The sequence below is a fragment of the Odocoileus virginianus genome, unplaced genomic scaffold (genome assembly GCF_023699985.2).
Source record: "Odocoileus virginianus isolate 20LAN1187 ecotype Illinois unplaced genomic scaffold, Ovbor_1.2 Unplaced_Scaffold_5, whole genome shotgun sequence".
Lineage (NCBI taxonomy): Eukaryota > Metazoa > Chordata > Mammalia > Artiodactyla > Cervidae > Odocoileus > Odocoileus virginianus.
Window position 1 is genome coordinate 2,065,464 of NW_027224267.1, and position 27,720 is coordinate 2,093,183.

At 52.9% G+C, this 27,720-nt stretch overlaps 1 protein-coding gene across 7 annotated transcripts in view; it reads right to left on the reverse strand.

Moving 5' to 3' along the window:
* The window catches only part of TBC1D14 (TBC1 domain family member 14), a 104,927-nt gene that overhangs the window by 2,885 nt on the left and 74,322 nt on the right, over window positions 1-27,720 (reverse strand). For 2 of the 7 annotated variants that reach the window (XR_011485974.1, XR_011485975.1), the window contains exons 5-15: window positions 26,789-26,871; window positions 25,356-25,473; window positions 23,093-23,199; window positions 19,356-19,436; window positions 18,178-18,272; window positions 17,284-17,355; window positions 16,331-16,459; window positions 15,076-15,185; window positions 3,247-3,505; window positions 2,169-2,307; window positions 270-1,396 (exon numbers count right to left, since the gene is read on the reverse strand). Coding sequence is in view for 2 of the 7 variants with exons in the window: in XM_070462440.1 (XP_070318541.1) it covers window positions 2,149-2,307; window positions 3,247-3,505; window positions 15,076-15,185; window positions 16,331-16,459; window positions 17,284-17,355; window positions 18,178-18,272; window positions 19,356-19,436; window positions 23,093-23,199; window positions 25,356-25,473; window positions 26,789-26,871 (1,213 nt within the window). In the remaining 5 variants the exon portion in view is untranslated. Of the gene's footprint in view, window positions 1-269; window positions 2,308-3,246; window positions 3,506-15,075; window positions 15,186-16,330; window positions 16,460-17,283; window positions 17,356-18,177; window positions 18,273-19,355; window positions 19,437-23,092; window positions 23,200-25,355; window positions 25,474-26,788; window positions 26,872-27,720 lie in introns of those variants that run through there. The other 5 variants (XR_011485976.1, XR_011485977.1, XM_070462440.1 and 2 more) reach the window with 5 other exon arrangements.

Here is a 27,720-nt window from a genome sequence, read left to right on the forward strand (position 1 = left end):
GTCAGTGTCCCCAGGGCGAGCTCCTCCTCACTGCTCTGAGCTCTAAGTTAACACCTTTATTTTTAAAAAACATGGCATTCCACTCTGCTTAACATTCCACATTGCTTAACAACAGCAGGGATAAGACGGGCCCATTTACTGCAGCCACGCAGAGCACTGCTAGGCACCGCCCACAAAGCAGCGTGTAACCTGCACAACATGAAAGGCAGGGCGTGGCAGACACGAGCAACCCGCTAAAAGCCACACCGCTCACATGGATCCACACTTACATGGTCTCACTTCGGAACCAAGGGGATCTCCAGACCACCAGTTCCTGAAGCTCCTTGGGCCCAGCACTGGACCACTTCAGGCAAAGTACAGATCACAGGGGGGTAGAGCAGGAACACCGCCGGAGGGCTTCAAATAAAAGGCACAGAAGGGCTAACGGCAGGTCAGAGTCCCCCTTGTCTTCCTCTGAGCGGGTGAGATGGCCAGCCAAACACAACCGCTTAACTGTTTGGTAAAGCTCAGCAGGATCTTAACCTTAAGCACCTTATTTAAGAAAAACGGGCACAAACCACAATTCCCGTGGGACCTGTAACTAAACAAACTCACTGAGAAGCGCACGGTCAGGCTAACTCCTATTACCGCCCCACGATTAGAGGATGTCCTACTATCTAACAACCTCTGACTTGGTCTTAACCGGTAATTTTCACCTAAAATGCAAGAAGCAGAATGCCAGATCTGGATTCAACCCGTCTGTCTGTGCGTGTCTCTGCGGGTGTGGGGCGGGGGCGGGGGAGGTCAGCAGACCACAGCTGTGCGTGATGAGAAGCCGAGGCAGCACTGGCTGAGTGAAGGGCATGCTCGTCAGGAAGGGCCCTGGCTCTCTGAAGCTACTTCAGAGCATCGCTGCAAGTGGCCGAGTCCCAGGAGACTCCAGAGCACGCCCACGCGAGGCAGGCAGGCACCTGCGCGGTCTGGCGGGGGCCGGGGCCCCACTCAGAGGCCCTGCCCAGCCCCGAGCTCTGCACTCGCCCGCCTCAAACCCCGGACACTAATTCTGAACGCGAGGCCCCATACCTTCGTTCTGTGTTGCCCATTTATTTCTTAATCAGAGGAAGGCTCTTCTTCCCTCTCACCAGATCCCTGATAATTACATAGCCAGTCCTCCTCACACAGGAGCTCAGGTTCCTGGTTTTTTTAACAGCTTACTGAGACATAACTCACAAACCATACATAAAATTCACCCACTTCATGTGTCCAATGGCTTTTAATACACTCACAGATGACGTGCGGCCCTCGGCACAGCCAATTTCGGGACATCTTCATCGGGGCAAGAGTAAGCCCTGCCCTCCGGCTGTCACAGCCCTGCCCCCACTCACCACGTCTGGTCTCTGCAGCTCCCCTTCTGAAACTGCACAGGAATAATGGGGCCACTCAGTGTGTGGTCTTCAGGGTCTGGCTTTCTCACCTAACGTGGTGTTCTGAAGGGGCACCCATACTGTCGATGAGTCAGTACCTCACTCCTTTCTATAAACTGAATGCATTCACTTCAGGAATGTAATTCACAGCACACTAAGCACAGAGCAGCGCTCCCTGCCCCCCGGCCGGCGAGACCAGGGGAGCACGTCACGGCATCACCCCAGGGCCCGCTGGCAGCTGCGCTCTCCCTAAAGACCCAGACAGGAAGGAAGTCCACCAGCCAGAGAGCATCACAGGAGGTGAGACAGGAGCAGCTTGGGGTGGGGGGACGGGGAGAGAGACTGAAGGGCCCAGGATAGAGGGGACCCTATCTGGGTAACAAATAAATAAGCACTGAATTGTTTACTCTAAAAAGGGTGAAGTTTATGGTAAATTATTAAAGCTGTTACAGAAATAAATAGGCCACTCACTAAGATCAGAGAAAGAGAGTCAGATCACCTGGGAAGTAATCTGGCCAAACGTAAAAACTGGGACCCTCCTCGAGGCCCCAGGTCTGTCAATTCACAGGAAAGAGAGAAGGACCACGACGAACACCACCACAGGGACAGAAGGAGCAAAACCCAGACGGTGAGAACTGCCACTGGACCTGACCTCGTCTCTTCAATAAATAAAGGGGGAAGGGAGAAGTGGAAAGGAGAAGTAACCCTATACATTAAAAGAAGGTGTAAATGACTTTTCATCCAATTACAACGTGTAGGCCTTACCTAGATCTTGATTTAGGCAAAAGAGAAAGTTACTGCTGATGTCTGCAAACAGAAATCTGAAAGCTGACTGGATACTTGACAGGCACATGGGGTTGGTTATTCTCTTTTCTTCTATTTTGAATGTACTGTAAATCTTCCACTAATAAAAAAAACCCCATAAATCAGGAACAAGTACTGTATGGCATACTTCGGCAAGGACAAGCCTCCCCCCAGGACCTGACGCTCAGGCAAACTGGGCGACACAGTGCCCAGAGTCGGGGTGTTCGGTTTTCTCTTTTATGTGATAAAGACTAGGAACAGACAACACTGGACCAACGCCACAGGGTCAAACACCTGGAGGGAAGTCCGGAGGGGAGGCGGGGAGCCTGGGAGAGGTGGTCCCAGGAGGACGCGCTCCCGAGCGCTCGGCTGGACAGCCCTGAGAGCAGCTGCCGGAGCCCCAGCAGCTCCAGCAACATGTCCGGGGAAGCCCTCCCCTCCCCCTCCCCCTCCCCCCTCCCCCCTACAACTGCTGAGGACACGCGGCCCCTCTCTGGGCCTCCTCTGTCGGTGAGATGGTGACAGGTCAGCCCCCTTGGCTCTCTGTCTCTGGGATTTAAGAAGGGGGGAAGCTCGCTTTACAGAAGCCTGTCAGGCAGAGGGCCTTGTGCTCCTGGCAAACCAGAGGGTCTGACTCCGATGTCAATGCAGGCGGGTGCTGCCACTGCTGCTTACTCGCCCAGTCGTGTCTGCCTCTCTGCGACCCCGCAGACTGCACCCGCCAGACTCCTCTGTCCATGGGGTTCTCCAGGCAAGAAGACTGGAGCAGCTTGCCCTTTCCTTCTTCAGAGGACGCCCCCCCAGAGGCAGGTTCTCCATCTGAGCCACTGGGCAGCCCCTGGGGGGGGGGGGGGGGCGGCTCTCCTTCTCCAGCTCCTTCCCTCAACGGAGACCCAAGGAGGGAACAACTGCCCAAGACCGCCCGTGGCGGAGCCAGGCCCCAAACCCAGGGCGCCTCCGAGACAGCTGGTTCCTCACGGGGGCTCCACCGAAGCCACTTCCTCAACCAGACAGGGGTAGGGAACAAAAGCCCACTCACCTGAGCCCACTTCTTGTTTCGACTCTGCATCTGAATGCTGGCGATGGAAGCAAAGAACTCCTCGGCGGGCAGGTCCTCGGGCAGCCGCGTGAGGAACTGCGCCACGTGAATGAAGTCCATCCTGGTCAGGACATCCTGGAATAGCCTGAGGAGGCCCAGGGCCGTGCGGAACAGGAACTCCTCCCCGTCGCGGCAGAACACATCCCAGACCCGGCAGGCCAGGTCGAGGGGCAGGGACTTACTGTAGAGAGTAAAGATCCTGGGGGAGAGAGGGGGCGTCAGATCCCAGAGGGACCATGGCGGAGCCCTGGCTCAGGGCCAATTCTCTCCGGTGCACCTGAGTTTAGGCCCTTTCACACTTAATGTCCTGGGGGTGGGGGGGTGGGGGTGGCGGTGAGGTGTGGAGCTCCAAGCCTGCATTCACACTGAAGGTCAATTTAAACATTTTCTAAAACAGCATGATCAGCTTTCGCAAAGAATCTCAAACAACAGAAAGTTTCTGAATTAGACAGCAGGTACTTCTGCATGCAACATGTTTATCTCGAACCTGCTATGTGCTTATTATTACTCTGAGGCAGGCGCTAGACGTTAATAAGGCAGGCAGAGCTTAGTTTGGTGGGAAATAAAAACAGCAAACGGAAATGCAGAACTGAATCGACACGCGCGTACCCGACGTCTGAGGAGCACTGTACACTTCCCTCCCAGCAGGGGTCACAAAAGGAAGAGAGGAACATTTCCCAGGTAAGTCTGACAGCGCACTACAAGAAACTGATCTTAGTTTAAAACCACCAGGTGAAAACAGTAAGCAAAACACAGATATGCATTCCCTTAAAAAACTGACAATCACAATCCAAACCACCACAGTCTTGGGTGACCAGAGCACGTCAACAGGTAGGTGAGTCCAGGCTGACTGTGTGGAGCAGTCCTCCCGCCACCTGGGGCCGCATCCGGGGCGTCTCCTGACCCCACACCCAGAGAGACACGCCCACCCACCTGGGCTCCCCTCCACTCCGAGGCTCTGAGGACGTGCTGTCTGCCCCCACCCTCCCCACGGATGCCGCCCCCAGGCAGGGAGCCCCGCATCTCCACCCTACATTGGACACAGCATCTGGCATCTCCATGCACACCAGTGTCGGCAAGCTCCCAGGCCACTCCAGGATGTCACAGGTGTTAGGGAGCAGGTCTCGCTGCCTTCCCACCAGACAACCCTCACTGCTCCTGAGAAATCACTTTCCCACAGGCTGCAGCATTCCCTTAGTGCCCACGCTGACCCTAACAGACACGCAAGGGCTGAAGGCACCTGAACGCAGGGGCTGCGCTCAGGCTGCAGGCCGCTATGGTCAGGAGGGCCTGTCACCCAGCCTTTAAGGCAGGACTCTCTCCTGCAGCGGGGTCCACACCACGCTGGCAAGTCTGCTCACAAGTTGCAAGGCTCTCTGCCTGAAGAGACCTCCAGGGTGTGAACTCCACCCTCGTCCCTGGACGGGTGCTCTGCCCCAGGAACAGCCTTTCCTCCAGGACCTGGGGGAACGGGCATGCAGTGAAGGCAGAGCATTCAACACACCAAGACCCCATAACACTCAGTACTTTGCTGACAAAGGTCCATCTAGTCAAAGCTATGGCTTTTCCAGTAGTCATGTATGGATGTGAGAGCTGGACCATAAAGAAGGCTGAGTGCCAAAGAATTGATGCTTTTGAACTGTGGTGCTGAAGAAGACTCTTGAGAGTCCCTTGGACTGCAAGGAAATCAAACCAATCAATCCTAAAGGAAATCAAACCTGAATATTCATCAGAGGGACTGATGCTGAAGTTCCAATACTTTGGCCACCTGATGGGAAGAACTGACTCATTGGAAAAGACCCTGATGCTGGGAAAGATTGAAGGCAGGAGGAGAAGGAGATGACAGGATGAGATGGTTGGATGGCATCACCGACTCAATGGACATGAGTTTGAGCAAACTCCGGGAGTTGTGATGGACAGGGAAGCCTGGTGTGCTGTAGTCCATGGGGTTGCAAAGAGTCAGACACGACTGAGCAACAAAACTTCAGGGCCATCCCTTGTCAGTGCTTTAAAACTCAGAGAGTCAAGAAAGGTATAAAAAATTAGATTTCAAGTCAGATGCCAGAACAGGGACAGAGAGGTCTGAGAAAAATCACTGCAGCTCCTGCCACCAATAGTAAAAGAACCAGACCCTGAACATGGGCCCTGGAAGTCCAGAGGGGGCCATGTGCCCTCAGGCAAAGGCAAGGAGGACCCCTTACCTTTAAAGCCGTAACAAACCTTCTGCCTGAGCATCTTACTGTCTCAAAAAAACAGAAAACCACCTCATCACTTGGTCTAGAAAACAGTTTGAGAGAGAGCTAAGAGATCTTTATTTCAAATCCCAACCTGAACACTCTCAACCCTAGAGGACATTTTATTTTTAAAAAATGAAAAGCAAGTGACCTAATCTGCAATACTACTTACCTGCCGATTCGCAGATGAAAATCACACCTTTACATCTTAAAAGCATAGTAGACTTAAGCAAGAAAAAATAAAGCCTGGTAAAATTGAGTGGCTACAGGTAGAGAGAGAGAGAGAAACAACAGAACAAATTTCTCTAACACAATATTCTTCAGTTCAAATTTGTGTGTGGTCTTTGTAAATTGCTTCAGATACATTGTGAAGCTGATGTTTTAACAATCAAGAATGCCACACTCACCTGGCAAGCAGTAGTAGTTCTAGTGCTATTTATTGTTACAATTTTTTAAAATGTATACAAAAAAGATACATTTTAAACACATTAGAAATATTGTCTACTGAAGGAAAAAGGATGGGATAAAAAGAGCAACTACAAACAAACAAGAGAAGACTCATGTGAAATAGTGACTAGTTTTCCATGAACTCAGAAGTACAATCAACCTAATCCTCTTCAACTAGCATTTTTTAATAGATACTTTTTTTTTAACTTTATTTTTTGGCCACATGGCGTGGGAGCTTAGCTCCCCAACCAGGGATCAAACCTGAGCCCTCTGCATTGGGACTGCAAAGCCTTAACCACTGGACCACCAGGGAGGTCCCTCAATTTACATTTTTTTAAAAATTCACAAGAATTCACCAGTCAAGCTGTTAGCAACCATCTGCCTTACTGAGTTGGCAAATAAAGATTATTTGCAGGTAGCATTTGTGGTGCAGAAACTGTTCAAAGTGAAAAAACTCACACTGAACTTAGGATGAACTTAAAATAAATACAGCCAAGCCCAGCCCTCCCCCGCCACCCCTGCAAAGCAACGCCACCCTGAAGGCTTGTGATGCCCACCTGCTCGATCCTGCTGACCATCCCCCATCGCTCCACGAAGAGCTCCTGAGAGCTGAGCCCTGCTGATTCTAAGCCGCACATCAGAAACTGCTTTTAAAGCCTGCTCTATGCTGGTCACTGTTCTTTGTGGTGAGAACACGCAGAATCCAACAGAACAGACAGCTTTTCCTGCTTTAGTGGGTGGAAAGGCTGAATGAAGCGCACAGAACGTCAGATATGGATTCAGATAAAAAGCAGGGTGGGAGGCAGGGACTGCCAGTCTGGGTGTGTGAACAGGATGGTCAGGGTGAACACGTGCCTGAAAAGCGCCACTTCCGCAAAGCCGAGAGGAGGAAGCAGAGGCGGGAGAAGGGGTCAGGGAAGCCCCAGACAGCACAGAGAGCTCTCAGCTCGGAGGCAGAGATAACCCAGCACATCTGCTGACGGGCCCGGAGGCCACTGGGCTTGAAGCCGTAACAGCCAAAGGGAGAACCCATGAGGATGCCTGCGGGGACCGGGGCCCAGCGCACAGGGCCTTACAGGCCGCTGCAGGGCCTGCAGGTTTCCTTCTACGTGAGACGGAAACTAGTGAAGGGGCTGAGCAGCGGAGGGGCCCGGCCACTGTGCTGAGATGCTCTTGCAGGGGAACGCAGGCCTCGCCGGAGCGGCCACTAAACCCTCCAGGCAGCTCGGCACAGGACTGCAGCAGAGGGGGTGGCCAGAGCAGAGGGGGCGCCTGCGGCAGAGGGGGCGGAGGGGTGGCCGGAGCAGAGGGGGCGGCCGGAGCAGAGGGGGTGGCCGGAGCAGAGCGAACATGGATGCGTCTCATGGGAAATGCGACAGAGGGGTCTGCTGTGCCAACTCCACGGGTGAGCTGTGGGCCTTCTGGTTTGGACCTGAGCTCAAGTCACTGGACATCCAGCTGGATACGTCAATCAACCTGAAGTTCAGAAGAGGGCTCTGGGGCTGGCGACACTTTGTATATAGATGGTACCAGATAAAAGAAACATTCTGGAATCAGAGTGAAGAATGTCAAATGCTGCTGAAAACTCAAAACAGGACAGAGACCTGATCACCAAGCTCGTAGTTAATGTGGAAAGCTATAAATTGTGTCATACACGGTGTCATTTACTATCTACAGGTACGGAAATGGAATCATTAAGGCCTTGAGTCTTACTGTATCTTAAATAAAATGTGCCTTTTAAAGAAAAACATGTGAAAGTTTCCCCCTGACAACGTGTCCCCTCACCACAACTCAGCCTAGACGGCCCTCCCAGGAAGGCTGCTTCCTGCCCCTGGGCTGGGCCCGGCCTCTCCTGTCAGCCGCTCACACAGCGCCTTACACGTCTGCCTCACAACAGCCATCGAATGGAGATGGAACCCAAGTCGCTGTCCCTACTCTGGGCCTCGAGACCCAGGAGGCCTTCCAGCAGCCAGCTCCCTGCCCCTGGGCTCCTGCCCGGCGCCAACCTGTGAAGAGTCCAGGGTACCTGCCTGCTGGTCTCTTGCTTCCGAGACGGTGCTCCCCTTCCACCCTCCCCTAGAGCGCGGCGCTCAGATGGCTCCAGGGTCCCCAGACTCCCTGCCTCCCCTCCCACCTCCCCTTTCACTGGAAGACCGTTCCTCACCAGTAGCTGTCAAACGCTTCCCTGTATCTTCAGCCGCACTCAGAGTCAAAACCAGCGTGTGAACAGGACCTGGACACAACGCTCTCCCATTTACTCTCAGAAGAGCGGATGTTTAATCAGGGGCGGGTGGAGACCTGCTCGGCTCCCAGGGGGCCGAGGTGAGCCCGGCGCCGCCCGCAGCCCAGGACCCGCCGCCAGAGCACAGGGATGAGGGGTCTCCTGCGTGCACGCAGCCCCCTTGCCTCGAGGCTTCCCACCTGCTCCCCATGGGGCGCCCTGCACGTCATCCTTCTCCAGGCAGGATGAGCGTGAGGAGGTCCGGCCGGACAGGGAAGGCTCCCCGGTCCCCCAGGACCGCTGGTGCGCTTCCCACGCAGGAAGCAGGAACCCAGGACTTCTCACCCGCCGGACAGGTGTGCTGTGTCATCAAAAGATGACAGCTTCAGGGCTGCCCTGGGGGCGCGGCGGCCAAGGCAGGAGACACAGGTGCGATCCCTGGTATGTGATGACCACGCGTCGAAGTAACTGAGCAGCTAAGCAGCTAAGAGCTAAGTAAAAGAGTGATATTTCTGACAGTTCATCAGAACTACTGAGCCTGGACCGAAGAGCCCGGAAACCACCACAACTGAGCCCAGTAGCCACAACGACTGAAGCCCTTGGGGCCTGGGGCCTGGAGCCTGCAGTCTGAAACGACGCCACCATGAGAAGCCCCACGCCGCAGCCAGGGAGCATCCCCACCCACCGCAACTGGACGAAAGCCCGTGCGGCAAGGAAGACCCAGCACCGGCAACTAAATCAAATTATTTTTAAAATGATGGCTTCAGGTACCAATTCAACTAATTAAAAAAAAAAGGTCTTTCTATATTGCTAAACTAATAAAGTGGCTAAAGGCGCATAAAAGACAACAAAGACAAATTGTGTGTCTCTATTTCCCCCATAATATATGTAAGAGGAACAGAACAATTTCGTTTTTTTTTTCCTTTTTCCTGTCAAGGCTTCACATTTCCAATGGCCATGCCTAGCCTAACTGCTGGCCTGCAAACAGGGAGCAGGCCAGGGCAGGGAGACAGGGAAGCCAGGCCAGGAGGCAGAAGCTGCCTCTCAGAAGTCGATGCTGGGAGAACTGCCACCGCCCTGTGCAGGCCGGGCGCTGTTCAACACGCCTCCTTGCCGCCGCCGCCCCCCCCCCCCCCCCCCGCCCCGGTCAGCCACAGCGACCCCCGAGGAAGCGCCGTTTCCATCTCCACTTCACAGGTGCTGGTGATGTTCACTCACTCGAGTCCGACTCTCTGCGGCCCCATGGACTGCAGCACGCCAGGCTCCCCTGTCCTTCACCAACTTCCGGAGCTTGCTCAAACTCATGTCCATTGAGTCAGTGACGCCATCCAACCATCTCATCTTCTGTTGTCCCCTTCTCCTCCCACCTTCAATCTTTCCCAGCATCAAGGTCTTTTTCAATGAGTTGGCTCTTTGCATCAGGTGGCCAAAGTGTTGGAGCTTCAGCATCAACCCTCCCAATGAATATTCGGGACTGATTTCCTTTAGAATTGACTGCTTGGATCTCCTTGCAGTTCAAGGGACTCTCGAGTCTTTTCCAACACCAAAAGCATCAATTCTTCAGCGCTCGGCCTTCTTTGTGGTCCAACTCTCACATCCATCATGACCACTGGAAAAACCACAGGTGAGGAAATCACAAAAAAAGGAGGATGCAGAAACACAGGTTTTAGCCTGAGGTAAAAGATGAAAAGGATCAAACCAGTCTCCTAAAGGAAATCAATCCTGAATATTCATTGGAAGGACTGATGCTGAAGCTGAAACTCCAATACTTTGGCCACCTGATGTGAAGAGCTGACTTATTGGAAAAGACCCTGATCCTGGGAAAGACTGAAAGCAGGAGGAAAAGGGGATGACAGAGGACAAAATGGTTGAATGGCATCATTGCCTGAATGGATGTGAGCCTGAGCAAACTCGGGATACAGTAAAGGACAGGGGAGCCTGGTGTGCTGCAGTCCATGGGGTCACAGAGTCAGACACGACTTGGTGACTGAACACCACCACGAAGGGAAGAAGTCACCGTGTGGTATCCTCACCGAGAAGACACCACTGGAGACCTGGACCTTCAAGGGCCTGATGCCATCAACGTCCAGCTGTGCCCAGAGCGTTCCTCCCTGACTGGCTCCTACAAAGGAGGCTCCGTCCCCAGCGCTGGCTCGGGAAGTGGCCCTGAACCCCAGCCCAGCCCACCACGGCGCTCCCAGTGCCCTAAAAATTCAGACAAGCAGCGCAGACACTGCTGGGCAACTGCTCAGCCTCCTTAGATTCTATGCGATTAAATAGAACAACATGAAACACCCAACAGAGAACCACATTCATTTAAAAATTGAAGGTACTTATATAAGTCTCCACTCAAACGTAATTAACAAGCCCAACTCTTCCCCCCAACAATCCTGGAAGCAAGCAGAGAGAACCACCTCTGAGCCCCCAGAGCACCCTCCAACTTGAGCCCACAGGTGTTTCCATCTTCGGCGCCAGCCCCAAGCAGGGGCTGCAGACCACAGGTAAGCAATGTGAACCCTGCCTCAGCACCCAGGCTCCGTCATCCGCCAGGTGGGGGTGGGTGGGCCAGTGAGCACAGGCTATGTGGGTCCTTCCGCCTGAAGGTCCCCCACACTCAGGCTCTGAACCTCCTTCCCGCTCTCCACACACACACTGAGGGGACCCCTCCACGGGGTGCCAGATGGGACTCAGACCCCTGGAGCTCAGCAAGACAACCCTGTTCTGGAGGAGTTTTTAGGCAGACCCCAAACAGGAAAGTAGAAGCTATGAGTGAAAGGGATGCTAGATGCCATGGAAACGAAACTCTTCCATCAGTAATTTCACCCCGACCTGCCTTTAAGGTAGAGACTCAGCATGACGACAGGATCTCCAAGTACCACCAAACGTTCAAGAAACATTAATCAGGATACAGAATGTTCTGCTTAATTATCTCATTAATTTGGGGTTATTTATTACAAAACTTACCCACGCCTCCTAATAACTAACGTTTGACAGCGTTGGGAAATATTTTGACAAGTTAACTGACCTTTCTCCAACAAAACACGGACATCTGATGGTCTGGACACTCAAAACTCTGTACGAAGCCAGGCATGGAGGGCGAGACCCTGTGTCTGTGTGAGCAGAGAGGAGACACGAGCACGCAGGCTAAGATCTCTGCCAGGAGGACGGCCTCAGCAAGCGAATCTGAGTCTCCACCATGAAGTCTCTGCAGCGCTGGGCAGACGGCAGCCCCGAACACGGGGGAAGGCGGGCACCCGCGTGAGCCTCGGGCTGGACTCCATGCATCTCAGACCTGAGGAAAGGGCCCCTCGGGATTGGGTGTATCACTGGGTCCAGGACTCCGAGCCCAGCACGGGGCCGGGCACTGGGGTCACTGAGGAGACTGACCACGCTGGGTACTGTGAGGGCAGCAAGAAGCAGGGGTGTTCTCATGAAGGGAAGCCCCAACTGCTGCAGGGAGCGGAGAGAGAGGGGGTTCTGGAAGAGGGGCTCTCAGACTGGGCAAGACGACGTCTTATAAAACTAATACTATAATTCAGGGGGTGGAGAGAGTGCCCCGGGAAGGAAGAAGCAAGTCCTAGACAGCTCCTGGCGGGCAGACAGGTCTCCCGTGAGCACCCACACGGCTCACTCAGGGCACTCAGCAGCCAGACTGCAGGGGCCCACAGCCATGAGGTGGGACAGGGGTGGGGGTGAAGGTGGGGTAGCGACCCGCACCCTCTGCAGACACAGGCGTGCACAGGCGTGTGTGCCCCAGGGAGCACAGTGGCCTGGGAAGGGGCTGGGACACAGAAGCAGCAGAACAAGCAGCGGAGTGACGCCACCTAGACCGCCCGCTGTGGGAGGGGCCTCGCTGGCTCCCTCTGTGCTAAAAGGGCCCTGCTCCAGGCGCTGTGGAGATGCCACAGAGCAGCGCTGTCTCCGAACACCAGCCTCCGGGGCGGGTCCTGAGCGGCGCCCGCCCTTTCCCTGGGCTTCCTGCCCACTCTGCTCCTGCTCTGAGCTTCCAGCTAACGGTGAGCACCGAACCGAGAGCCTGGGCCCTGTGGACGGCGCACAGATGTGCACTGCGTGGTTTTCCTGGGCTTAGATCAAGTTAAATACCTACTAACGACTTCCTGTGCACCCAGCCCTGCGCTGGCACTACAAACACAGATAGGGATCCCCGTGGTCCTTATTCTAGGAAGCAGCCAAGCGCCAGCACCAAGAGAGGCCTCATCCAGGCACCACGAGCATCCACAGGGCCTCAGGCTCCAAGCACATTGCGTCACAAAGGTCTAAGGGGAGGAGTCCTCGGAGCGGTCCTGCACCCAGACACCCAGAGCTCCGCTCCACATTCACCACCCATGAGTCCGACCCTCGCTGCCCACGCTCATCAGCGCATCGACTGCAGCTCTGGGGCCCTCTGCACGGGGTACGCTGCCTTGCTAAGAAATTCCTCAGGCTCAACCCACTCTGAGGGGAAGCACGCAGGCTCTGGAGCTGGCCCTGAGCTCGAACACCAGCGCTGCCGTCCAGGGAGCCAACGACCTCAGGCAGGTCACTCTGCCTCGCCAAGTCTCCATTTCCTCACATGTCAAACAGAGGTCTTAGAATTCGCTCCCAGGGCCTGTTCTAAGGGTTGGATGAATGAGATCCCGTGAGAAGAGCTGGAGCCAACAGACGCAAGCCCCCGTGGCCTGGGCCCCTCTCCCCCGTCAGCCCGGAACGAAGCAGAGACGCTCCCTGCATGACAGCGCTCCTCACGCTGCCCATCGTGACCGTCACTGACCACTGCTCTGAGATGCCATCAGCCTGGAGCAGCACCAGCACAGTAAAGGCTGGTAAGAATTGTTTCTTAAGACTGTTTCTGTCACATACATTATCTTGTATTGCTCCAAACACATGGCCACACACTGCGTCACAATACACGACTGATTTACTTTTGCAAGTCAGGGTAAAAATAAGCTTGAGAGAGACTATTCCAGGACAGTGTCACCATGCCCCAGGGGTCACAGGCCCCAGGTCTGGGAATCTGCAAGGTCAGGGTTCACAGTCAAATCTCACAGCACAGGTGCACAAACAGGCATGCAGCAGGACAGCCTGTCCAAGAGTTGAGTGTTCACAGATAGGAGAAATCATTTGTTGGTTAAACGGAGGTGACCTTTAACCCTGGCCCCAAACACTCCCAGACAGGGCAGCTCAGCCCCCCAGCAGCAGCGGCTTTGTGGCCTCACGTCTAGACTGATCCCCAGTGACACCAGCCGCGACCTCCATACCCTCGTCCCCAGCATGAATTCAGCAGAGTTGGAACAGTCTCGGGGTCAGGACAGAAGCAACGAACGCTAAGCATCCCATAGGCTTGCTCCCATGGAAGCAGACAAATCAGCTTTACTTAAACAGCAGGGCCTCGTTTGGAAGACACTTGGCCTTTAACTTCTAGAGGTGAGCCTTTGCCTCCTGAAACAAGTGAGCACAGAGGAAAGCCAAGCCCACTATGTGTTCCCAGCAGTTGTGGACTCACCACGCACGTCAGTGCAGGAACCCAAACAGCCTCTCAGCCCACAGACCCCTCCTTCTGCAGAGGCACCTTCGCAAGGCTGGTGCCCCCGTACAGGGCCCTCAGAGGCCAGTCGTCTGGGTGGACAGACGAGACTGCAGGCTCAGGGAGGCTCCCCAGCCGTGCTCAGGCCACAGGGACGTAACGGGAGCGGCTGGGGCTCAGGTGGGATTCCAGGACCCGAGACATGGCTCCCAGATCCCTGGGTGCCCTGGCCTCCTCACCTGGCACCTGGTGGGGGACACCCCAGCCTTTCCAGCCTCTCCTCAGGCAACCAATCCACCCTGCACAAAGACCTCCTGGTCTAGGCTCCAGCAGGAGCTCTCTGGAATCTTGTATACGTCCACTTCGATGTCCAACAGTTGCCCTAAAACCAAAGTGTCCAACACCAGCTCCGCTCTCCATCATGCCAAACCCGGCACCCCTCACAGCCACAGGACGCCCCGGGGCCACAGCCTCCGGCCAGCGCCTCCCCCTCCCAGCCTTCCACCCACTTCTGCGGCCTCAGCTCAAGCCCCATTCTTTCCCCTTCACTGTCTCTGCCTCCAGGTTCCCCTGCTGCCCCGGGAACCAGAAACTCACTTCTGGGCGGAACCCGGAGCCATTCTCGCCCCAAGTGGAAGCCGCCAGCCGCTCCCTCTGGCCCCTGGACTCCTGTCTGAGCCCCTCAGCTTGGCATCCACGACCCGACTTGGCCGCTGGAGCTCGCGCCTGCTGCTCTCGGCCCTTTGCGGGAAGCTCCCACATCCCCACTCCACCGGAGCTCGTGCCTGCCATCTGGCCCTTTGCAGGAGGCTCCCACGTCCCCACCCCACCAGCCACAGCCTGCTGATCCCGGAGCACGCACGCTCTTGGCAGGCCTTGGCTCCAGCTCTGGGTCACCCCCAGGGGCCCTGACGCCCCCACAGGCTGCATGGCCCAGGGTCCAGGCGCGGGCGCTCCTCCAGGCGGGAGCTCCGGGCGTAAAGTGCCGAGCCTGCCCCCGATCCCAGCAGAGAGCCTGCACGGGCCGGGGGCTGAGCGACGTCTCGGGGAGGAATGGATAAAGGGCATGTTGAAAACACAGAGGCCCAAGGCACCTTCCTCCCCTGGAGGGAGTTCAAAAGGAGCGGTGAGAGTCACGTGGAATCAAGAGAGGATCAGAGCCTAGCCGATGACCGGCAGCCCAGGCTGCGAACACAGGGCGTCTCGGGCTCAGGACGGAAGGGAGACTATAAAGCAGGAGGTAGGGGCCAGCTGGGCCCCGAAAGAAGCCAGCAGTGAGGAATGAAAGATGGGAGCACAGACATGAGAAAACACTCTCAAAATACACAAAAATGTAGTCTTACCAATCAATTAGGTAGATGTCTGGAGTTAAGTTGTTTTTCTTGAAATGAGCAAATAATTTCGGCAAGTTTTCTTCAAAGAATACCTCAAATGCAGCAAAGTATGTCAACATCTGGGGAGAAAACGTGAAATATACTAATAAATACGTTATCAGCACACGTTTCCAATCTACAGAGAAAGTCAGTACACTTAGCGCCCCTAGAATCCAACAATCATCTTCGTATGTAAACTGCTCACGTATCTTTCCTAAACCCTAAACCAGGCACTGAACAGGTGATTTCTAAACAGCACCATCTCTAACCTCCTGTAATGTCACTGTGACTGACTACACCTTATCCTTTCTTCAACTTGTAGAAAACAGAACTGAAGCCCAGAGTGTTAGAGAAAGCCTCAGTCACTCAGTCAAGTCCGACTCTTTGTGACCCCACGGACTAAAGCCCACCAGGCTCCTCTGTCCGTGGGATTCTCCAGGCAAGAACATTGGAGCGGTTGCCCTTTCCTTCTGCAGAGCAGGTACATAACTTGCCTAACGAGGGCGCCTCGTGTGCATTCAAAGTGTGGCCTCGAACTCGCGCCCTGACCCACAGCAAAGGCTGACTCCTGACGGCTCCTTCTTCTCTAAGAACCAGGAAGGAATGAACCGTCTAAGAACAATCTGAGGAAACACGCGGCCTCTGTGCCGACCCCCAGCCTTTCCAGAGGCAGTCTGATACTGACCCTTGGGCAATGGCGACCGCGGGGCAACCGTGGGCCTCCTCACATGCAGCCGGTGAGCACAGTGTGGGAGAAAACACTGAAGGGACAGGGAGCCGCCCCAGCCCGCGTCTCAGCGCACAGCTCCTCAACTTCCTATGGGGTCTGCAGGAAAACCCAACGCACCAACCAGGGCATGGCGCCGAAACAGCTGCGGGCACCGGCCTCCCCGTGGGCCTCCAGGTGGGGGACCGAGCCGAGCGCCGGCGCTGACACAGAGCGAGGACGTCCGTGCGGGGCACCCCTCCTCTCTCACTCCAAGGGTTTATTTTCAAACACTTGCTGGAAGAATGTATTTTGAAATTCACACATACGGCTATTAACCACCCGTTTTTCAGGGTCAACACAATGCCCCGGTAATCCTCCACATTGTACAGTGCTACTTGCTCCAAGTAACCCCGAGGAGGGAGAAATGGAAACTTCCGGCCGAACAGAAGGACCAGGCCGCTCTTGCTCTGTGAAGACACGGCACCCGGGGCACCACACACCCAAGGGGATACTTACAAGGCCATGGTCCACTCGGAAAAACGCCATCTGACAGGGTTTATTCAAAAGATTAGAAAAAGCAATGAAGGCATCTGCAGTATCTAAGTTCAAGATCAACACGGCCGCTATGAAGGACATGCCCTGAACCTGAGGGGAGGAGAGAGGGTGGGTTAAACCACCAGCAGCCACCATGGTCAGAGCAGCCCCTGCATCTTACTGAAGGAGGAACCTACATGCCCCCGCACTGGAAGGGCCCACGCTGCCCCCGCCCGCTGCCACCCCCTGAAGGCTAGACCCACGGCCTCGAGGAACCTGCCCATCCTGAGGCAGAATCGCTGCCCTGCCACGCTCGCTGCCTGTCTGCACTCCTTCATTCCCAAACCCTCCTCTGCACCTGACCGACTCACTGCCTTCTAGAAGGTACAACGTAGGGGCACCATGGAAACGTACATCTAAGGGAACATGTCACTCTAAAGCCATGCAGGCACATGCCCGCTAAGCCACAGAAATGTCAGCAGCATAGTTTTAAAAAGTTACAGCTAAAAAGCTTTTTTGATTTAATGCTGGGGGGGGGAAATCACATGCAAAAAAATGAAAATCAAACGCAATTAAAATGTGATCACTGGAGAAGGAAATGGCAACCCGCCCCAGTACTCTTGCCTGGGAAATCTCACGGACCTAGAGGACCCTGGAGGGCTAGAGTCCACGGGGTCGCAACAAGAGTCGGACACGACTGAGCGACTAGGCTCGTATGTCAGGCTTTGAAAAAAAAAAACGATCGACGCCACAGAGCAGCCAGGGCAGCTCCATTTCCCTACAAAAAAACTGAGGCAAGTCATTGACCATGAGCCTTTCATAGCCCACAAAAACGGGGGCCCGTGACCCGCCATCTGCAGCTACGGTGAGATGGTGGAGAGCGTGACTTTCTTTCTAGAGGAGAACGTCAGAAAATCTCTGAAAGGTTCACTTACATAACCCACATCCGGTCGGTAACAAGTGTACGCGCCCAAGATGCTGTGCAGTGTGTCGTGGTACGGGCCACCCTACAAGGACCAACACCAGAGACGCGCGTCAGCCAGGCCAGCGCGTGCACCGGGGCCGCCGCCGCCTGGAGTGCGGCGGTGCCCGGGGAGGACTCGCTGCCAAGTGTCACGCGGCTGCTCGGCACATGTCACGGGGCTGGATGAGTCAACCGTCGGCCACAGTGGACGAGCTCCACCTGCAAGCCGCTCTGAAACAAGCTGGCGGGCCGGGTGTGAGCACCACCCTGGAACAACACCCTTAATTCAGCTGCTGCTGGATGACTGTACTGCCCCTTCAAGTTCAAGGTGACCGGGTACCCAGGCTCTTCAGGGCAGGTACGTGCCCATGGTCAGTCCGCCTCTGCCTCCCACCACACCCCCATCCTGATGATTCTTTCTGCCCCCTTGCCCCCCACTGCCTGTCACTGTCTGTGTTTACGACGTTTCAGCACAGCAGGTGCAGGTCGCTAACTCATCTGCTGTTGTTTACTCCACTATCCTTCACTGGTTACCTAGTGTGTTCAAAGCATGATGCTAGAAACACGGGCACGATAGAATCAGACTGGATATTTAGAAGTCATATTAACTATCTGTCGGAAACGATTTAGTTCAGTTCACTTCAGTCGCTCAGTCGTGTCCGACTCTTTGTAACCCCATGGACTGCAGCATGCCAGGCTTCCCTGTCCATCATTAGTTACCCTTATTTTTAACAGCCTGAAAGTATTAACAAAAGACCCGTCCTCCCAATAAAAATCCCCAGTACTTTTCAAACCTGATCACAAATACATGCAATTTGGCATTTTAGACAAAACATATTTAAAGCAACAGATCACCACCACTTACTTGCTGGAAAATGCAGAGACTGGGGAACGTTCTGGAGATGTCCAGTTTAATCAGCTCCAGACTGGCTTCTCTGTCTGCTGCTGAAAAACCAGCATCTGTCAAAAGACCAGGAGTCGTCACACCTCTCAGAGGCAAGTCTGTGCAGTAACCGCAAGGCTTCAAACTCTTAGGAGAATCAAACAAGGAAGGGACGTTCTTCAGGAGCACGTGGGCCTAATTACAACCTGAATCTACAGCAACAACAGTTTGCAGAGTTCTTTAAGAGCAAAAATCTCACAGTACCATCTAAGGCTAGATCATCATCAGATATTTTCTAGGGTCTGAAATCAAGATCTAATTTGATATTACCTTTTATCAACAACTGTCAGTGGAATTAAGGACAAGTAAGGGAATAAACACAAATGAATTCCACACACAGACAACATCAGAAAAATCATTTGATCTAGAACATCGCTGGTATAAACGTAGACTATGTGGGAGTTACCACAGCATAACATTACTGTGTGTTATTGGTAACAAATAACTATGGATAATTTGCTTTATATTTTTAAAATTCCAATACCACATGGTATAAAAAAAGATCAGCAAAAAAGATACTACTTAACCAACAGAAGCAACCACAATCATTTGTGTGTCATGGAAAACTCTGAAAGCATAACCTAGGGAACAGGCAATGTTCCCATCCCTTTGGAAGGCACTCCAACTCTCCTCTATAAACTGGCACGTCAGCCCTCCTGGGGGCCAGACTACTGTCCATCAGTGAACAAGGAAGCCATACATGATGACCAGCCCTCCAGCACGTCTGGACACAGACAACTCTCAGGAACTTGTATCATCTTTCTTATAAAAGCTTTTTTTCTTTAACTCATTTGATCTAAAAAAATTAATAAATAAATAAATCCCCTTTCTGGAATGTCCTGGTGGTCTCCTGGTTAGGACTCGGGCGCTTTAGCCCAGGTTCAAGCCCTGGTCAAGGAACTAAGATCTCATGTGCCATACTACATAGCCAAAAAAAATTTTTTTTTAATCCCTTTTCCCAAGAAGAGTTCAGAAATTTGCACCAACCACTATTTCAGGTAAGGAAGTTCTCTTTGTTATGTAATAAATAATGACGTGCATAATATTTACAACTTATATAGCTGACCAAAAGAGCACGCTGGTGTTGCCGTCACACACACCTTCGGTCTCTGCTTCGGAGCCTCCTGTGCTCAAGGACCGCCACCGCTCCTTTGCTCGGGCGAGGCAGATGTCGAAGAGCTCTGCAAGAAAAGCCTTCGGTAAGTATCACACGCATATGCATGTCCCCCAGCACACCAGAGAATTCACTACCGCCTCGTTCAAATAATTAAAGTTCAGCCACAGACTCCACACTTACTACAGCTACTTCCTCCCTTCTGGCCGGAAGGCACTTCTGTCTTCTACAGACATCACCATATAGAAAGAAATACACAAAATGCCACTATGCCTGGTGTTTATTACACCACCCACCCATAAAGCTATTCTCTTTTGATGTGCTTGATGAGGCTATGGCCTCACTAACTCTGAGCTCCTGGGGGTAAGACTGTAAGGGTCTCTGGTCATATCTGAATCCAGAACAAACAGCACTGGGACTGACACAGATCAGGACCATCAGTGAGCACGTGACTGATGAGCAAGGTGGGTAACAAGCAGAAAGCCCAGTCTGGTTTCAAAGAAAGACCAGACGGACCCACTACCCCCAGCCCAGTCTTCCTGAACTTGTTGCCTGAAAGTGCAGGAAGGGTAAAATCAACACAGGCAGAAGTTTCAAAAATAAATGTTCTCAGCAGCAGCAAAGTAGCAAGACAGTCTCTCATAAGACAACCATCAAATCTCCATATCTGGAACTTATTTGTTCACTCTTCTCTTTGGGTAGTCTGGCACTAGTGAAATAACTTGAGCTCACAAACCTCTCTGCCATGCACAGACCTCTACGCCCCACCCTTCCTCAAAGACTGAACCCAGAGACACCTCCGAGCCTCTGATGGCCCATCCAGCCCCGGGTCCTCCCGGTTCCTCTGCCTCCAACACTGCCCAGCCACTGGCTGCCCTGGATCACGAACAGTCACTGAGACTTCCGCTGCTGCTACCCGGAGAATCCCTACCACTTTCTTCTTTCCTTCAGTACTTCTGGGAAATAAAGCAGAGCACAACTGCCTTCCAGACAGTAAATGATATTTTTAAAAATACAAGTAAATTTTGGCAACACTATTGTGTTGTATTGTAACAAGCTAAATTGTGATTACAACCTTCCTCTAACCTTGTGAAGGAAGGAGCTGACTACGCTCGTCTGCAAGGACAGAACAACTATGAAACGAAACATCACATTAACTTCACATTAACCTGGAAGGCAGCATGCATCTGAGCTCAGCAGCTTATGGGACAAACCTGGGGATGTGCTAAGCGGGAGCCACAGGGTCTGGGGCGCCCCTGCCTGCTCTGCTTCCAGGAGGCGGGCGGAGCTTTGCTCACTTTGGCAGGAGGTGGACGAAACCACCACGTGGCCCCTGACCACTGGGAATCGCTTCCCGGCGAGGGATCTGATAGTTAAAGCACAGAGGCGGGCAGCCCTGGGGTAGCATAGGTCAGAGGGCAGTTTTCACAATACCGCCATGGTTTAACTGGCATGCGTTTGTGGGGACAGAGGGAGTTCAGTGACTCTACCTTCTTCCCAGAGCAGCTTCCAAGTGCAAGGCTGACTCCCCCCAGAGTGAAGGTAACGGTACTACCAGGTTGATGTTCAGCGACTTTCCAACTGCACAGCCACAGAAACAGCAAAACCTTGGGGCTTCCCAAATCGCAGCATGGGCTTCAGGGTTAGCTGACTAACCCGTCACGGTGGCTGACTTCCTCAGTAGGCAAACAAGGTCAACAGTTCCTGCCCCTCAGACTGCTGTCAACATTCCCCAAGACGTAAGAAAGCACCTATCTGATGCCTGGCCTCAAGAGGGGGCTTCAAGCTCATCAGTGTAGTCACGGTGGCTTCAGGACACAGCCAATTTTGAGATTTAGGAGGACCCAATAAGGTGGCAGTCACACTCATTCCTTCGCTCCTTCATTCACCCAGCAAACACCTCCTGAGGGCCTGACTGTGCAGAGAGGTTGTAGAGGGCTTCAGGTGACGGAAGGGACATGAAGGCATGAGGCCCCAGCCTGCTGAGCACCGAGTGAGGCGGGCAGCTGACTCCAGGCAGCTAGTCACACAAGGAAGACACAACTTAAATAAAACTGGCTGATATCAAGATTTGCGTGGACTGTCGAGGCATGTGCCTGATTAATTACGCCATTTAGCCTGATACACTGTGATATAGACTACGGGGGATTTTAATTTAAATGAAATCAGTGCAGCTAATGGTGAGAATGAAAAATTAAATAGAATCCACACACACAGAGAATGCTGCATTGCGCCCAGCGGGCTTAGAGCTGTTGACACGTTTAGAACAGTCCCTGTTCTTGAGACAAATGGTCGTCCATTCTTCAAACACTGACTTCTGGCGAAGCTTTTGTGAAACCATTTCCACAAGTAAATGTTACACATCTTTTCACCTATAGAGGTTAAGTTTTGGGCAGGTATGGGCTAACCAAAAAAAAAAAGAAAAAATGGAAGTCTGAGGAAATGACAAAGAAAAGAACCAGTAACCATCCACCCAACCAGCTGTCACTACTCAAGAGGAAGAACACTGCTGACCGGGGCTGAAATCGCAGCGTAAGATCAATATCTTACAAAAATAAAATTTACAACAACAGTATGAACTCCAGCCACAGAGAAGATACAAACCAATCTATTTTACACTCAGGGGCCTTCAACAGGGTCAAAAACCAGCCACCACCAACTCTACAAGCTGGGCACTAATACAGAGAAGACAAGGAAAGAGTCCTTGGCCTGGGCAGTGTAGACTGCAGACAGAGAGGAAATTTGATATTACTTTTATGAACAGTGGAATTATGAACAAGTAAGAGAGTAAACACAAATGAATTCCAGACACGGAAAACACCAAAAAAAATCATTTTATATAGAACACTGCAAGTCTAAATGTAGAATATGTTTATTCTAGACTGCAGACAGACAGGAGGGGAGGGAAGTAAAGATTCCTGCTTACCGGGCACTTCATTGTGGGCCTGAGCTAATAGGGTGGGTTTCACTCCGGGTCACAGCCTGCAGAGCGCTGGACAGGGAGGGAGTGAAGTAGTGGACAAGCTCGTGGAAGAAAAGCTCGGCCAAACTGTACGAGGGCATGCAGCAGGACAAACAGCCCTGAGAAAGCAGGGTCTAGGAGCTCTCTCGTGGTCAGTGGCTAGGACTCGGGGCTTTCACTACTGTGGACCGGGGTTCAATCCCTGGACTGGGAACTAAGATCCCACAAGCTGCGCAGCATGGCACCTCCAAAAATGAGGGTACAGAGCTCCCCTCCCTCTGGACTGAAGCTACTAGACCCTTAGGGGCCAGGCTGTAGCACAGTGTGCTGTCCCCGCTATGCGGCTCATATATAAGACGCCGGGGCTGGGCGGGATCACAAAAACCCCAAACACAGCACCTCCACAGACAGAAACACCCCCCAAACACCGTTTTCCTGTCCCCATTAAGGCTTGCTTTCCACAGGACTTGAGGAGAGATCCCGGCGTGACTCAGCCCACCAATGCCCCACCCTGTGTGTCAGGGAAGGAGGTGGGCTCAGGAGGGAGGCGGGCGTCGGCTCTGAATCACCACCAGATGACTGAGGCACCCAGGGTGAAACCCCAGTCCCCACTCCACCGCTTCCCAGAGGGCACACTGGCCTCTCAAAGGCCACGGCTTCGTGGCAACGGCTGCCTTTCTTCCTGACCAGACACACGGGATGAGAGACGCCTCAGGACCGAGGGTGGGCTCCCCAGGCTGAGGACGACGCGAGCCACTCACCGTGGGTGATGTTTAACTCGTTGCCAATGGCTAAGCTCCAGACCTTGCCTCTCACGCTGGGAGGGATTCCCTGCCACCACAAATCTCGAACTTTTCTAGAGCACCACCTGGACGAAAACGGAAGCATGAGCTTATGAGTTTGTTCTCAGTGAAGAAACACTTGTCTGCCCATATATATGCTTAACCCCAAGCCAAAGAAGTGTATATCACAGCCCTGGCCTCAGGGGGCTCACAGCTCAGCAATCTGTACAGACCAGGAGGCCAACGGCTGCCTTCCACTGGGCAGTGAACATGCCAGGCACACTGCAGGCACTGCTCACACACAGATGGGCACCAGCAACCAGAGGGGCCCAGAGCCCTGTTCCGAAGCAGAGTCTGCCTGACAGAGCATTCTGAGCAGACGAAGAGCTGGAAGGGCTTTCTGAGCGGAAAGCACAGCAACAAGAGACGACCTGGCCTGCTCCGGGAACCGCACACAGCTGGGCAAGTGTCAGGGTGGGGGGCCAGGAGGCACCGCCGCAGAGCGGCGGGGGGAGGGGGCAGACCCCAGGGCCTCGGGACGGGAGCCGGAGGGCACAGCCGCCCACCTCCGCACTGCTGCATGCGGGCGAAGCGCTCAGGCAACGAGCTGCTGGACTCTAACGGCCGGAGCCCGCGGACTCACACTGCTCCGAGCTGCAGAGAGGGGCTGCATCTGCTGCACACAGTGAACACACACTGCTAACAGACGGGGACAAGCGTGAAGGTGCGGAAGACTCAACATGTGCTTCTCAGCACGGGGTGAGGGGCGGAGGGGAGCATGGGCTGATGGTGCAGGACCCACGGCTGCAGCCCCGTCCCACCCTCACCTGGGAACCCGGAGGAAGCCCCTTCTCCTCTCTCACTCAGCGCCCTCCTCCCTAAGACCAAGATGATGAAACCGCCCCCCATACAGAGGGCCCGAGAGGATGAAGTGGGGAGGCCACAAAGAGGGCCAGCACAGAGCCTGGCACCCGGCGCGGGTCACTGAGCGGTGGTTCTGGCGTGCATGCGCGCCTCTGGATGCCATCATCAGGCGGTGCGGATGGGCTGGACTGGGTCCTGCCACCACACGGGGAGACAGTCCAGGCTTCTGAAGACCTCAACTCTTGTTACTGGGCCCCATTTGGGAAGAAGTGCTTTCAGACCATGTGTAGCCTATTAAAGACACTGCCTAGAAAAACAGGCCCTGGGCACAGCGTGTCATCCCAGTGGAAAGCCTCAACAGTGATCTCCCCCCAACTCCACTCCCAGTGATGAAAGTGAATGACAGCCAGGGTAAGTGCCAGAGCAAGTCCCCAACTTCCTGACCCACGGTTCAGGTTGAAAGGAAGAAAAATAGGAACTAGCATCCAAGCCTCTCCACAGCTCCCGCTGATGGGGCAAAGCCCAAAAGGAGCCACCAGCCTCTGTGAGTGGGCCTGGGACTGCTGCCCATCCACACAGCAGCCCCCAGCCATCCACATACCAGTCCCGGACTGCCGTCTGCACACTGGCCCCCAGCCATCCTGAACACACAGGAGAAAAAGATCCATAGCGCCTCTTCAGACAGAAAGAAGACAGCAGCTGCAGGACTCGAGTGGGTCCTGCCTCCCGGAAGCTGTCATCAGAGCAGCTCCCGCACCCCGGCTCACTCAGAGGACAGAGACACTTGCGCAGATGGCGCAGTGTACCCAGGGGGTCCTCTGTTGGCACCTGGAGCCAGGGCCAGGGCAGAAAAAGCTTCCCCAAGGAAGACTGAGCTTTCAAGAACAAAGCATTAACTGGACAAGGAGATACGGGGCAAGAGCACGTGAGACAGCCAGAAGAGAACAGGCGAAGTCCCTGAGGCTCCCCAAGGGAAGAACTCGTCCAAGCAAAGGAGTGGTGAAAGGCGAGGCCACAGAGAACGGGGCCAGCTCCGTCACGGGAGGCCCACCAGCTGAGCCACGAAACTCCCGCCTCACTCGGGAGTCACAGGAAGCTGCTGCCACGCGAAGTGTGGAAGTGACACAGGACCGTGCCGCAGACAATCCTCTGACTGCTGAGGACAAGACGAGGTGGAAGGGGCGGGAGAGGAGGGCTGCCACAGCGCCCAGGGAGGAACAAGGCTGAACCAAGGCAGGGGAAGGAGACCGTGTGGCTCAAGCTTATCAGGGAACTTCATCAAAGTCTGTGACGCAAGCTACACTTAATACAGCTGCTTCCCATAAATTCTGCCAGGAAACGACATGCCATCCAGGGTGTCTGTGAGGTCAGAGCTTACATTGTTTCCCAGTTGGGCAAAATCTCGTTGTTCCAAGTGAGGACCGCATTTCCAATACTTTCTTCTAGTCTGCATCTTTCCTCCAACTGCTTCTTCCTCCTCTGGGCTTCTTTCAGCTCTAGACATCACAATTAAAAAGAAGAAGAAAACATCTGTTAGCTGATATCCACTGATTCCCAGCTGGGCGACTTTACTCAAAGAGTCAGGCTGCAAAAACCCCAGGAAGACAGCACTGATGTGGAGCAGTGTTTAAGACCTGACCTGGTTCATCACACAGCTTAGAAGTCTAGAAACTTTAGCTGCTATTTATCATTCAGTCAGCTTTTTGTAACACACATATCATATAACATGTATACAGAAAAGTACTCAGACAAGAACATGACAAAACTATCACATAATAGACAAACCCATGAAATCACCACCCCGACCAGGCGGCCGGACAGGAGCAGACACCAGAAGCTCTGTGCTCGTCACCCAGTCCCCTTCCCAGTGGGACCTGCACCCTCACCTCTCACAGCATAAGAGTAACTCTTAGTATGTAGCAGCAACTTAGAGAAATACCACACCTTTTCACTTCTATATACCTTTTTGGGGGGCAAAATACACAAAACATAAAATGTCCCACTTCATCCCCGTTAAGCGTGAAGTTCAGTGGCATGAAGTACATTCACACTGTTATGAAACCATCACGGCCACCTTCCAAACTGGAACTCTGTCTCCATGAAACACCCACTTCCTACGCCACCCCTTCCCACTTCCCAGCCCTTGGCAACCTCCAGTCTAATTTCTGTGTCTGTGAATCTGACTATTCTATTGGGTTGGCCAAAGAAGTTCATTTGGGGTTTTTTGTTGGAACTTTGGCCAATCCAATAGATACCTCATATAGGTGGAATCATACAGAATTTATCCTTTTGTGTCTGGTTTATTTCACTTAGAACACTGTCTTCAAGCTTCATGTTGTAGCATGTATTAGAACTTCATTCCTTTTTAAGGCTGAACGATATTCCATTGCATGGGCAGACCATGTCATTTTATTATATACACTTTTTAAACACCTAAGAATCATAGGGTTTTTAGGTGTCATGAGGCACTTTAACAAATCCCAACACATCTCCTTCTAAGTAAGGGGAGCTGAGCCCACAGAGGGCAGAGAGCCACCTCCCCATCCCTACGAGCTAAGGCTTTGCCCAGCCTTGCGCTTTCATCCTACACAGACTCTTTCCTCACGTAAATTCAAAGTATTACCTTGAATAAAGTTACCAGGAATGAATAGTTAGCAGAAATGTACATTTTTGATGAAAAATTATAAATTTCAAAATATTAAAGGCATTCACCAAAGTTCAGGTTCTAAAGCTTCAGTAACGAGAAAATACCTAGGAAGGCACAAAATCTTGTGCTGCCTTACATAACCAAAGATGTGTGAATTCCATTACCTCGTTTTTTGGCCTGAACCACCATCTCTTCATACTGTTGCCTGTGTTTCTGAGCTTCTTCAGCTGGCTTCGCTGGGAGATTTCTTGATAGGAAAAAAAAAAAAGATTTTTCACCATTTTAAATATTAAAGAGCAACTTGAAGCATCGTTTACTTAAAAAAGGAGAAGCTCAAAGACCAAAACCACCTTTGTTAGATGATAAAGACAAAGCCTAAAAAAATTTTTTTTACAAAAGTAAAATAAAGCTCATTTTTAAAAAACTTGAAATCTGAAGGTTAGCAGAAAGAAGAAAATAGCAATTACCCACAATTCCAACAGAGATAAACACTTAAATCTTTTAGTGTCTTTTTTCATCCCAGGTCTCCAAAGAAACTTTGATTTGACCACATGCACTAATCACTGTCAGCAGTCACTGGTGAAGTATTCTAATGGCATATATTATATATGCATGAATCTACTCCCTGGCCTGTTTTTTAAGCGTGCAAGTCTCATACTAGCTATGTGGTTCATCTGTCTGATATCTATATCTATATACATACACACACACACATAGATTCATACAGCAATTCTAAACATCTAAATGTGGTGGACAACTTCGAATTCTGGTTAAAAAAATAAAAGGCACGTTCTCTTTCTGAAACGTGCTGGGTGAGTTTGCTGGCTCTGGAGAACTGGGAGGGTGGCCACGTCTGGCTGGCACTCCCCGCGCTGAGCTGAATGACGGTCTCTACTGCACGGCACAGCTCACGTCTCAGGGAGCATCACAAGGGCTGAGCTCCAAGGGCGGCAGCTGTTACCCACAGTCCCTAAGTCCCTACCTGCCTCCGAGCCTGCCATGTCAGTTTCTCTTCCCACCTACCCATACATCCACAACGTCCAACGACCAGAAGTTAACATCAGAAGACACATATTGCTTTTTCAGACTTCATCAA